Source organism: Mastigoproctus giganteus, chromosome 12 (genome assembly GCF_048544385.1).
Source record: "Mastigoproctus giganteus isolate SK-2022 chromosome 12, ASM4854438v1, whole genome shotgun sequence".
NCBI lineage: Eukaryota > Metazoa > Arthropoda > Arachnida > Uropygi > Thelyphonidae > Mastigoproctus > Mastigoproctus giganteus.
In genome coordinates this window covers 80,082,373-80,094,321 of record NC_143586.1, presented here as the reverse complement: position 1 = coordinate 80,094,321, position 11,949 = coordinate 80,082,373, and the positions used below count along the sequence as shown (strand labels likewise).

General features: G+C 39.4%; 1 protein-coding gene across 2 annotated transcripts in view; it reads right to left on the bottom strand.

Moving 5' to 3' along the window:
- Window positions 1–1,257: 1,257 nt before the first annotated feature.
- LOC150077223 (salivary peroxidase/catechol oxidase-like) overlaps window positions 1,258–11,949 on the bottom strand; it is a 168,069-nt gene continuing 157,377 nt past the window's right edge. For both annotated transcript variants that reach the window (XM_090386951.1, XM_090386952.1), the window contains exons 15-16: window positions 3,482–3,590; window positions 1,258–1,479 (exon numbers count right to left, since the gene is read on the bottom strand). In XM_090386951.1, coding sequence (XP_090243077.1) covers window positions 1,395–1,479; window positions 3,482–3,590 — 194 coding nt within the window. In that variant the 3' untranslated portion in view covers window positions 1,258–1,394. The remainder of the gene's footprint in view (window positions 1,480–3,481; window positions 3,591–11,949) is intronic.

Here is an 11,949-nt window from a genome sequence, read left to right as displayed (position 1 = left end):
AAATAAACTCATTAGTAACGCTTTTCCGCGTTATGTTTATTACTGGTCGGCTGGGGATACTGTTGACCTTCCAGTGATGGTGATAACATTTGGGTTTCAGCTCTTTAAAAAGGACTTGTCCTCTTAGTAAAAAGGACTTGGGCTTCAGCTCTTTAAAAAGGACTTGTCCTCTAACGTAATTAATGACGACTCCCATTAGGCGAATCCATTGTCCATTAAAAATTCAAGGCACTGCTGTGACTATTTCGGGTTATTTGTTTCCATTGACAAACAACAAGTAGCCATATTAGCACCCTTGTGTTCGAGCGGTGAGCTTAGCTCCTCGTTTAAATTCGTTCACCGCTCGATAAAAGGTTGCTAATGAGCTGTCTTATGATGGAACCAAATAGTTCCGAAACCGGTCACAGCAGTTCCTTGAATTTTTAATGGATACCGGATTAGCTTAATGGGTGATATTTTCCGATTACAACGATATTAGTTACTTTAGGTTGACTACATCAACAAATGTAATTGTCTCTAAAGAGTTTAAGCCTGAGTGCTGTCGCGTAAACTGGAGGAACAACGGCGTCCCCAGATAGTCGAGTGAAAAACAAAACGCAGAGAAGCGTTATGAATTGGAAGATTGAAAAACATAATGAGAAGCCTAATGAAAATGGAAGACTGAAAAACATAATGGAGAGAAGCGTTGTGGTTTTCGATTTTTTTTTATCCACATATATTATTACAGGACTACAGCGAGCCAATTTTTATTCTGAATTTTATCTCCGTGATATTTACAATACACTAATATAATACATTGGAAGTATAGAATGAAAAGAGGAGAGGTTTGCGGGTGGGAGTTGGGGGAGAGAGAGAAAGTACTGTTTAAAAGTTCAATGAATAGAAACGCAGAACAGTGTTACTTTTATTTCTATGTTACAACCGAAGACTCCATTTTTTTCTTTTTTCTTTTCTCTTTTTTTTTAACAGAACTTTATGGCAGTAACAAATAGCACAGTTCAAGGGAATTCGTTGTTGAAATCATCCATGATGTATTCACAACACAGGAAGTAGTTTTTCTCCCTCTTTTGATGTCCATGTTTGGTTTGGGCTTATTGTCACTATAGTGTCACAGCTAGGAGTCAGTCCTGCCGACCATACCTATCGAAGGCTGAATGCTCACACATATTAAAATTATAATAATAATTATTATTAATGTCTTCACTGGTTGGAAGCATGTTGTCAAAACAGACGTCTGGTCCTCTTTAGTAGTCAGCCATTGTTCACAACGATCTTCCTTGACTATTCGGGCCAGAAACTTGGCTCTTTTAGCTGTAGGTATCTTACAGTAGTTATTCTACCTTTAGTACAACCACTGGATATTTTTACAACAGGAATAAAAGTAATTCTTAGTTTTATTTTTTCCGATAGCTGTTGTCTTGCCACTTTGTCAGGTCAACACGTGGGAAATGGTCACTATCACATTCCACTTTAGGGTTTCTGAAACAAACAAAAACTACATGAACCATATACTTTAAGTGGTAAATTAACTTTGCTGTTCCGTGTTTTGCGAAGTACGAAACAGCAAAATTTTATATTATTCAATTAATTTTATCATTTATTCATATCGGATTTATCGAAATACCAGCGTGTGTATATCAGGGGGATTACGATATTAAATAACTATATTTTTATTAACAAGAAGTCCTTGATAAGGAGATCTGAATTCATCCGCATACCTTCATACTCTCTCTCAAACCTGGCCATCAGCCAAGTAAAATGTCTAACTTTTAGTCTTTGAGTGGATTTTGGACATTGTTTTATACAAAGGACACAAATCGCATTTTGTGTGCCCTTGTATCTGATCAGAGCGACATCTTTCAACGTCTGAATTAAGTATTCTTAACTGTTTCAACTTCCTATTCGCGAATTGCTACATTCTTTAGGAATATTTGGCTCCAGTTTAAATAATATGTTAATCGATATACAGAACTGTAAACCGTCGTATTTTTGCACTACTCTCCCAAAATATTAGAGAACACAGTTAACAGCGAGTTGTGTCTTCTTTGGCATGATGTCAGCAGAACAATCCTCCATAGTACTAATTATATAAGACGTGCACAGATATTTCTGGCGATATCTTTATGTTAGATATGTATTAAGCGCCAAAGCAACTAAGGCTATGAGGCATATACTGTGTTTAAAATTGCGTGTATTCTTCGGTTTGCTGGACGAAAAACCCGAGTTTCCGTGAAACAAACAAACTATGCAACCATCGCCTAAAGCAGACTAACCTCAGCCACGTTGTGGAAAAAGCCATAAAAATTCCTCGCGTCATTGACAGAATTTGAAACCGTGCCTTTTCCACCAGGTGCGGGAGGACGGTAATTATAACTGATGTTTAATAACATGTGGGTAGTACTTTCAGAATTGGTTTAAGATCTGAAAAAAAGAAAAACGTTTATATAAATAAGTGTCCGATTCTTAATGGTTACGGAACTGTGGTTGTTTGAATTTTAAAAAAATGGCTATAGCGTTTTCAAAGGTAAAAAATAACAAATAAGACTAAGTAGACAAATACCTAGTACGATATTTATTCATGCTAGATACATCTTTGCTCATTCTTATTAATTTGAAATTCAAACAGCCTGTACTATTCAGCATTGGACACATTTTATATGAACTGTTTTCATTGATTTCAAGTCCTGAATGGGTCCTGAAAGCTCATACTGTTCATACTTGTACTAAATTGCATATTTTATTTTTTAATTAAAATACAATGCTGCATTGTTACCTTGCATAAAATTTCACATTTAATCAATGTTAATCTGAAACGAAAATTTTTACACTTTAATTTAAATGTATTTCGGGAAGGACGTTACTTGGTTATCCATTGGAAACAAATGCGAAAAAAAAAAAGCGCTATTATACCAGGAGGTTTTTTTGGAACAAGTTTAGCGAGATAACTATTAGCGGTAAACCAAATACAACAGTACGATTTTAGACTGACCATTTTTCAGGATTTTTGCCGAATTCTATATTCAGACTATAAAGGGAGACAGACAGACAACTTGTGTGATCGAGACCCATAATGTTTCCCAGGATTCCCATAATCTTTTTTATACAATGTCAATGACCATAAAAAGAGATTAGAGCAAGAAAGCTTACTTTGGATTCTTGGAGATCCGCTGATCAGTGAATCGGACGTTGTAAAATTAATTCGATTGATAGAAATTGAAACCCTTTTCTTTTAGATATCATAAAAAAAAAAAAATCAAATGAAAAGATAGAAGTCTTTCCGTGATTGTATAACTGTTGAAAAATTACAGCAGAATTTTGCGGGCAATTCATAAATCAAAATGGATTCACTCCTTTACAATTTAATGTATAAATCGCAAGCAGTAGGCAGATCTCAGTGAATTTGAATTCGGGTGACTGAGTATATACGCATTTAATTCGATTGTAATTTGCAGATATTCTTCAGAACAAAGAATATACTTACTCGATTGGGTCTAGAAGAAGGAATGGTTTTGCTTGTATTGTTGCAATATCGTCGGAATTGTCACAGATTATTCTACCAACTCTTACTTTCCTTATTTCTTGTAGTTGTTCTGGAAGAAAGCAACAATAATATCAAAGAAAATTAATTGTAACCAATAGATAAATGAATCAACAAACTAAAAGGGAAACTACGTTTCTTTTACTTTATTTTGAGAGAGAATTTTTCAGTACTAATATTGTCAGCCCTTGCGGTAGCAATTTAATTTTAATCGCAGTCGTACATCGTGCGGAAAAGGCCTGGTTTCGACCAAAAAGGAAATGGTCATTTACAGACAAAACTTACTGATTCCTCATGGCCTTAGCAATTTCGGAAAAAAATTCGTTTGTTTAGCATAATACAACTATTACAGTGACATACACAGATCCATCTGCATTCAAAAATATAGCACAAAATAAGAATTTCCCATGGATATACAACGATCAATAATATAAGACTTTGAACAAAATAAAATATAGATAATAACGTAAATATTGACAAGCTGAATAACATAATGGACTAGGAATAGGCCAATAGCAGAATTAAAGTATCCCTATGTAGAGGGCTCTGGAGTGAGTTCTAAGGTTCGTACTGAAGAGAAATTTGGACAACAGTTACAATAAACAATGCGCTCGCCATTTATTGGAAAAAAAAAAATTAGTTACAAAATTTGTCATTATATGGCGCTGTGGCAATACAAATCACTTGAACAGCGCTGCAGTTGTTCAATGGGTCCTCCATTTTGGTCAACAACAGTTTCCATTCGAAGAACTGCATTTTCTACAGCAGAACGTAACATGCCAACTGGAATAGCCAGCACATGACGTCTAATGCTGTCCTTCAGATCTGCCAGAGTTTGACATCCTTCCCGATACACCTGGTTCTTCAAGAAAACCCCACAACCAGAAGTCGCATGGGGGTGAGGTCCGGTGATCGGGGTGACCAAGATATCTGGAAACAACGGCTGATGACCCGTTCGTCTGTAAAGTGTTGCCTTAGCAATTTTTGGACACAACGGTGGATGTGGGGTGGCGTACCATCTTGCATGAATATGGTATCCCGAAGAAACCCACGTTGTTGCAGCTCTAGTATTGCGAAATTTGCCAACATTTCATAATATCGCTGTCCAGTGACGGAACAGGTGCGTGCGGGATCCAGTCGGTGTTACCTGTTCAAAATAATATGGCCCAATCATGAATGTGGCCATAAATCCACACCACACTCTCATTTCTGGAGAATGCAACGGGACCACTTGGATAACTCGAGGGTTTTCTATTTTGCCCAAATGCGACAGTTGTGCATATTCACTTGTCCATTTAAGTAGAAGTGGGCTTCATAACTCCAAAGGATGTTCCATGGCCAAGTGATATCCACTGTTATTGGCGACAGAAACTGAAATGCGTATGTGAAACGAATATCTGCATCACCATGCTTTAGCTGCTGTAGCATGTGCACCATGTAAGGACAGTACCGCAATACTTGACGCATTACTAGCCTTACAGTGGAATACGGCATGTCCACTTCACGATAAACAGCTGGCACACTTGCGCTACCACATGAAGATTGGCTCGATAAATCCGCGACAGCCATAGCCACATCTTCAACACGAGAGGAGTTCACTCGTTTTCGACCTCTACCTGGTTGAACACCAAGTTGTCCTGTCGCTTCAAATTTCGCAATCATTTTGCGGACAGCACAGTCATAGGTCCATGTGGGCGTTATGCGCTTCTGACACCGGAATTCTAAGAACACAGTGACAAATTTTGTAATTTTTTTTTTCCAATAAAGCCTTAGAACTCGCTCCAGAGCCCTCTACATAGGGACACCTTAATTTTACGAACCTTGTACTATAGGTTCTAACTCTTGTGCTTGAGGGTTTTTATAAAACAAAATAATAAATAAATAAATAACTGTGCTACCCACGAAGGCTTTCTGCATTTTCTGTCAAGTGGGGTGTGAGTGGTTTAGTTGTATTTTTATTATATTTTTTTAATTTTTTTATAAATCGAAGTATATAGCCTTACTCTCTGGGGAGTCCTCGACTTAGCAAGTTACGTTGACGTTTTCTCCCTTGTAACAGTAAATCAAATCATACAGGGTGTCCATAAAGTCCTGTTCCTATTTTAAAATTTAATTATGTCACAACCAAAAGACAAAGCAATGAGGTTTTATGTGAATTATTATGAAACTACAAAATTTTTTTTTCAAAGTATTATAAAACTCAGTTATGTTTTTTTTTTTTTTTCGTGTTACAGGGTATGATGCATAAAAATGGCGACGCCACAAGAGAAGGCTGAATGTGTCTGTGGTTTGCGGAATCAATATCTATAATTACCGTGCAACGAAATTGTTCCGTGGATATGGAAGGAACCTCCATCCAAGCCAAGTATCAAGAGGTGGGTTCAGAAATTTCAAACAACAGGAAGTGACCTGCACTGAAGTGGACGTCCACGCGTATCTCAAGAAACCATTGAAAATGTGCAAACAGAATTTCAGTGCAGTCCTCAAAAGTCGATTCGTCATGCCTCGCGTGAACTGCAGTTACCAAAATCAACAATCTATAAAGTATTGCATAAGCGACACGTCTTTATGCATACAAAGTGCAAATTGTCCAAGCTTTGCAGCGAAATGACCTTTCTTAGTGCAGTGCATTCGCTTTTTCCGTGCTAGCTTCAATTGATGAAGACAGGGTGGATGCCCTCGAAAGATCTAAATTGAGAGGCCCATCAGGCTCTCAGCTGCCCACATCAACGCCAGAGCTTGCACTTGGTCATCACGCAACACAGCGGCAACCCCTAAGGCAGAATGCGCTGGTCCCACAGGAACTAGTAGTTGTTGGTGACTCTATTGTCAGGGAAACGGGGAACATCCTTTGTAAAAAGGATAGGTGGAACAGGACCAGGGTATGTCTGCCAGGGGCAAAGGTTGATGACGTTGTAGAGCGGATATCATCTTTCAAGGGCACAAAAGGTGATATAGTTGTACACGTTGGCACTAATGATATTAAGAGTAGGAGACCGGCGGAATTACTCAACAAGTACAGGTCACTGTTGAAAAAAAGCCGTGAAATAGGGTTGAATTTGAAAGTGTCTGCAATTCTGCCCAGACACGATAGGAGGGAGTACATGATGAGAGCCTTGTCGATCAATTCGGCCCTGGAAAGATTGTGCAAGGCTCAAGGGGTAGAATTTTTTTCAGCCTGGACTGTACTTGTTAACAGGAGAGATTGCTTCTACAGGGATGGGATACAGTTAAATAGAAAGGGTGCAAGAATATTTGCTGATGCTATCGAGGCAGTGTTAGGTGGGTCGGAAAACTGCTAGTTTGGGGGGATACAAAGACTAATAGTTTAACAGTAACCGCAGGCAGAGGTGAAGGTGATTCTTGCACAACTTCTATTAGAATAAGAAGCGACCTGGAGCGAGGGGTGTTGGGGGTTTCAGGGACGGATGGCAGTCATCATGGAATAGTTGGGTATATGGGATGTGTTAGGGTAACAAGGAATAGGCATAGGAGCATGTATGCTTGCATGTATACCAATGCTAGAAGTATAATAAATAAATTTGATGAATTTGAAGTGTTGGTCAAGACATCAAAGGCGGATATTGTTGGGATAGCAGAGACGTGGTGTCACAAAGATATAAGGAATGCAGAACTGGAATTTGGGGAGTACAATGTGTACAGAAAGGATAGACAGGACAGAAAGGGAGGGGGTGTTAGGCTGTTAATTAAGAAAAACATAAAATCAAAGGAAGTGCACCCAGTTAATATAGATGAACAGTGCTCTGTTGAGTCAGTTTGGTGTGAGATAAGCACTGCGAAAGGAAAAATAAGAGTAGGAGTGTGTTATAGGCCTAATGACTTGAATGAGTACAATGAACAATTGTACAGAGAAATAGAGTGGGCCAGTAAATCAGAATGTCTTATAATGGGGGATTTTAACTTCCCAGATATTGACTGGAACTTGTGGGTTGGGCACTCGCACACTAGTCAGACATTTGTGGATTTATTGGATGATTGTTTTCTGCAGCAGCATGTTCGAGAGGCAACCAGAGAGAGTAACACTCTTGATCTGGTTATCAGCAGTGATCATTCGTGTATTAAGAATTTGCAGATAAAGGAACCACTAGGTGGCAGTGATCACAGTGTGCTGAAGTGGGATTTACTCAAAGAGGTAACTACCGTCAGGGGTAAAGGAAAGGGTTTTTGCTTCCGTAAAGGGGAGTACAGTGGTCTCAGACAGTTTTTGAATTCTGTACAGTGGGATCAACTGACGATGTTACAAACAGTAAATTCTAAGTGGGAAGCATTCAAAGAATTAATCGTGGAAGCTACTAGACTTTATATACCGATTAAGAAATATTGTTCAAGGTTTAGGCCTAAATGGTTATCAAATGAACTAATGAGACTCGTGACAGAGAAGAAAAATGCATGGGATGCATATAAACTATCAGGTGATGCAGAAGCCTGTGGCAGATATAAGCTAGTCTGTAATCAGGTCACAAAGGAGGTTCGGCAGGCGAAGGCGGATTACGAGAAATCTTTGGCAAAAGATGCTAAGAAAAACAGCAAGGATTTCTTTACTTATATAAACTCTAAAAGGAAGGGGATGAATATGATTTGGTCCACTTGACATCGATGGTTCGACTGTTGATGATCCTGCTCAGATAGCAAACAAACTGAATGAGTATTTTGCATCTACATTCACACGTGAGGAATTATTACAATTTGAAAATGGAAGAAGGTTATCAAATTGTAGCAGTGTGCTTAATGATTTTGTAATAACTGAGAGCAAAGCGGAGGAGAAATTGTTGAAGTTAAACATAAGAAAGGCACCTGGGGTGGATGGGATCTATCCAGTTATTTTAAAGGAGGCGGCAAAGCAACTAAGCAAACCCTTAGCCATAATTATGAGAGCATCCTTGGACTCAGGGGAGGTTCCCACGGACTGGAGATGTGCAAATGTGTCCCCAATTCACAAAGGTGGATCGAAGGGTGACACGAGTAATTACAGACCAGTTAGTTTAACTTCTGTTCCGAGTAAAATAATGGAGTCGCTGGTTAAAGATGCATTGCAGGATCATCTAGACAAGACTGCAGCAGTAATTCAAACACAGCATGGGTTTGTTAAGGGAAAGTCTTGTCTGACAAATTTGATTTGTTATTATGATGTGGTCACAAAGGAACTGGATGCAAAAAATAATTTTGATATCATATACTTGGATTTCAGGAAAGCTTTTGACACTGTTGCGCATGGAAGACTACTGTACAAATTGGAGCAGAATGGTATTAAGGGTAAGTTGCTACAATGGATAAAAGTATGGTTAAGTGGGAGAAGACAGAGGGTGGTAATCAATGGGTGCTGCTCTTCGTGGACTAATGTTATTAGTGGAGTCCCACAGGGTTCGGTGTTGGGTCCACTGTTGTTTTGTGTATTTATCAATGATATTGATGAAGGTATATCAGGCTTAATGGTGAAGTTTGCAGATGACACAAAGGTTGGCAGGGTTGTTAATGACAGTAATGGCAGTGTGCTACTGCAACAGGATCTAGATAATTTGGGCAAATGGGCTAAGAAGTGGCAACTGAAGTTCAACCTTGACAAATGCAAAGTACTGCATATGGGTAGAAGTAGCCCCAGAGAAACGTACCAACTGTGTGGTACTACACTTAAGGTGGTAGAAAATGAAAAAGACCTGGGAGTAATTGTGCAGTCAGATATGAAGTTTTCTGAGCAGTGCAGACAGGCTGCTAGGGCGGGTCATGGGGTTTTGTCAATGATATATAGGAATTTTGCTAGCAGGGAAAAGGAGGTGATTGTCCCTCTGTATAAGGCAATGGTCAGGCCACCCCTTGAGTACTGCGTACAGGTCTGGAGGCCTCATTTTAGGAAGGATGTAGATTTGCTTGAGCGTGTACAGAGAAGAGCAACACGATTGGTGAGGGGAATGAAGGGAATCTCTTACCAAGAGAGGCTTAAGTTCTGCAAATTGCAGTGGCTGGAGACTAGGCACCTGCGCGGTGATCTGATTGAGGTCTATAAGGCCTTGAATGGGTTGAGCACGCTGAATTCTGATGGGATCCTTCCACTTGTTCAGATTACCAACCTACGGGGACATAAGTTCAAATTAAGAAAGGACAGATGTAGAATAGATGTGCGGAAATTTGCCTTTAGCCAGCGGGTGGTTAATTGCTGGAACAAACTTCCATCTGTCGTTGTGGAAGTTGATAAGTTAAATAAATTTAAGGAGGAACTAGACAGGCATTTGGAGGGAATGGTGTGATTTTTTTTTTTTTTTTTTTTTTTGGCTGATGCTGCATAAGCTCATACACTTGCTTTCTTGCATCATGTGCCACTACTACTACTACTACTACTACAATGAATACGTAAAGAAAGTGCTTTTCTCTGATGAAGCCACTTTCCACATATCTGGACATTGAATGGCCATAATATTGGGATATGGAGTTCCGTAAACCCACATGACATTCGTGATAGCCCCAAGTTAAATGTTTGGTGCGGGCTCATGCACGATAAGGCGATAGGTTCATTTTTTTTTTTTTTTTTGAGAGAAGAGAACCTCAGGAAACATTTATCTCGACATGCTACAGCAGTTTGTGATCCCTCAGCTTGAAGAGTTGCGGCAATTCATTATTTTTCAACAGGATGGCGTACCGCCACACTGGAGTGCGAATGTTCGTAATTTTTAATGAAACATTTCCCCCCTAGATGGTTGGGCCGTGATGGACCAATCGCCTGGCCTCCTGACATTACACTCTTAGACTTCTTCCTCTGGGGTATCCCCAAGGATTTTGTGTACAGAGCACTCGTTACAAACATTGAAACCCTTCACGAAAGGACAACCAAGGCAGTCAAAACTGACTGTTGATATGCTGGTCCGTACATGGCAAGAATTGGAATTTCACCTTGATGTTCTAAGGGTGCACACGTTAAGGTGTATTGAATGGCGTATTGAAAAACATAAACTTTTGGAGTTTTATAACAATTTACATAAGACTCGATTGCTGTGTGTCTTTTCGTTGTGGAATAATTAAATTCTAAAATAGGAACAGAACTTTATGGACACTCTGTACATTCAGAAAACGATTCATACATTTGCAATCTGATGTTTTACTAATGCAGCGTGAGGCCATTTCACACTGTCGCTTTGTTTCTAGTTTGAAATACCCGAGCTCTCTTCTTCGTCAGAAATTCGATTGCTACACGTTAGAAAAACGATATGTCGTTGATTGCTATTCTTTCATGGAAGATAATGGGTAAATTGTTCATGTGCGCCTGCCATTCCTATGTTTACATGTGACATCAGACTGAATTAGTAAACTTCCAAACCGTTGCTAATTCGTTTCATGTAACATTTACAGTGATTTTGCTACTCCTTTAGGAGAGGTATGGGGTCGATTCCAGACGTATACTGAAACAATTTCTAAAAGCTTCTTTAAATGGGACTGAGTTAGTTAGACGAACTCAGGTGGAGAATTTTACCCGGTGAGTTATTCCAGATTTTTCAGCACATATAGCAGGCAGATCAGCTCGTGCACACTTCTACAACATAATACGTAACGGAACAGTATGGTCTAAGTCGCTGATGCATAACACCCAACAACAATACATTTTATGCACCAAACAAAACAAAAACAAAACAAAATATATTATATTAGGTCACCTGGAAAGTTACTTTCAACTACCCATGTGTATTGTGTCTGTAAATTGCGTGTGTTCTCTGGTCGATTTGCCTGCTTTGCTGGACGAAAAATCCCAGTTTTTCCGGGAGGGAAGCTTTGCTATCTACGCTAGAGACCGACTAACTCAGCAGCCACGGATTGAAAAAAAATTGCCCACAAAAATTCCTCGCGTCATCGACAGGATTCGAACCCAGGTCTTTCCACTCGGTGTGAGGACGACAATGGCGATACCACTGTGCTACCCGCCCAGACACATTTTATGCACTGCCCGGCCACTTTATTAGGACCATGAGATAATATGTATTGGCCCGAATTATGCTCCGATACGACAGAGAATGGAGTCAGGGTGTCGAAGTGACATAAGGAATATTGGACCATTCAGTAACAACTGTCCTGAACGGCTGGAGCGTGGTTGAGAGTCGAAGTCTCCTTTCCAGTTCATCACATAGATGCTCAATGGGATTGAGATAGAAGGCTGGGCTGCCCACGAAGTTGGTTGAAGTCTTCCTGGTGTTCCTCAAGCCACTTTTTCACATATGCAATATTGCCGAGTGTATTAATCGTAATCATCATCCATTATCAGTTATCAATTGTAATCAACGTTTGACGACAATTGTAAGTGTATTGCGTAAGCTGTTTCTGGGCATTTGGAAATTTTTTTTTTTTTTTTTTCATCTTTTATTCATCGCTTTCTATTTACCATTGGTAAGGCCAAATGATGCAAGGAAGTG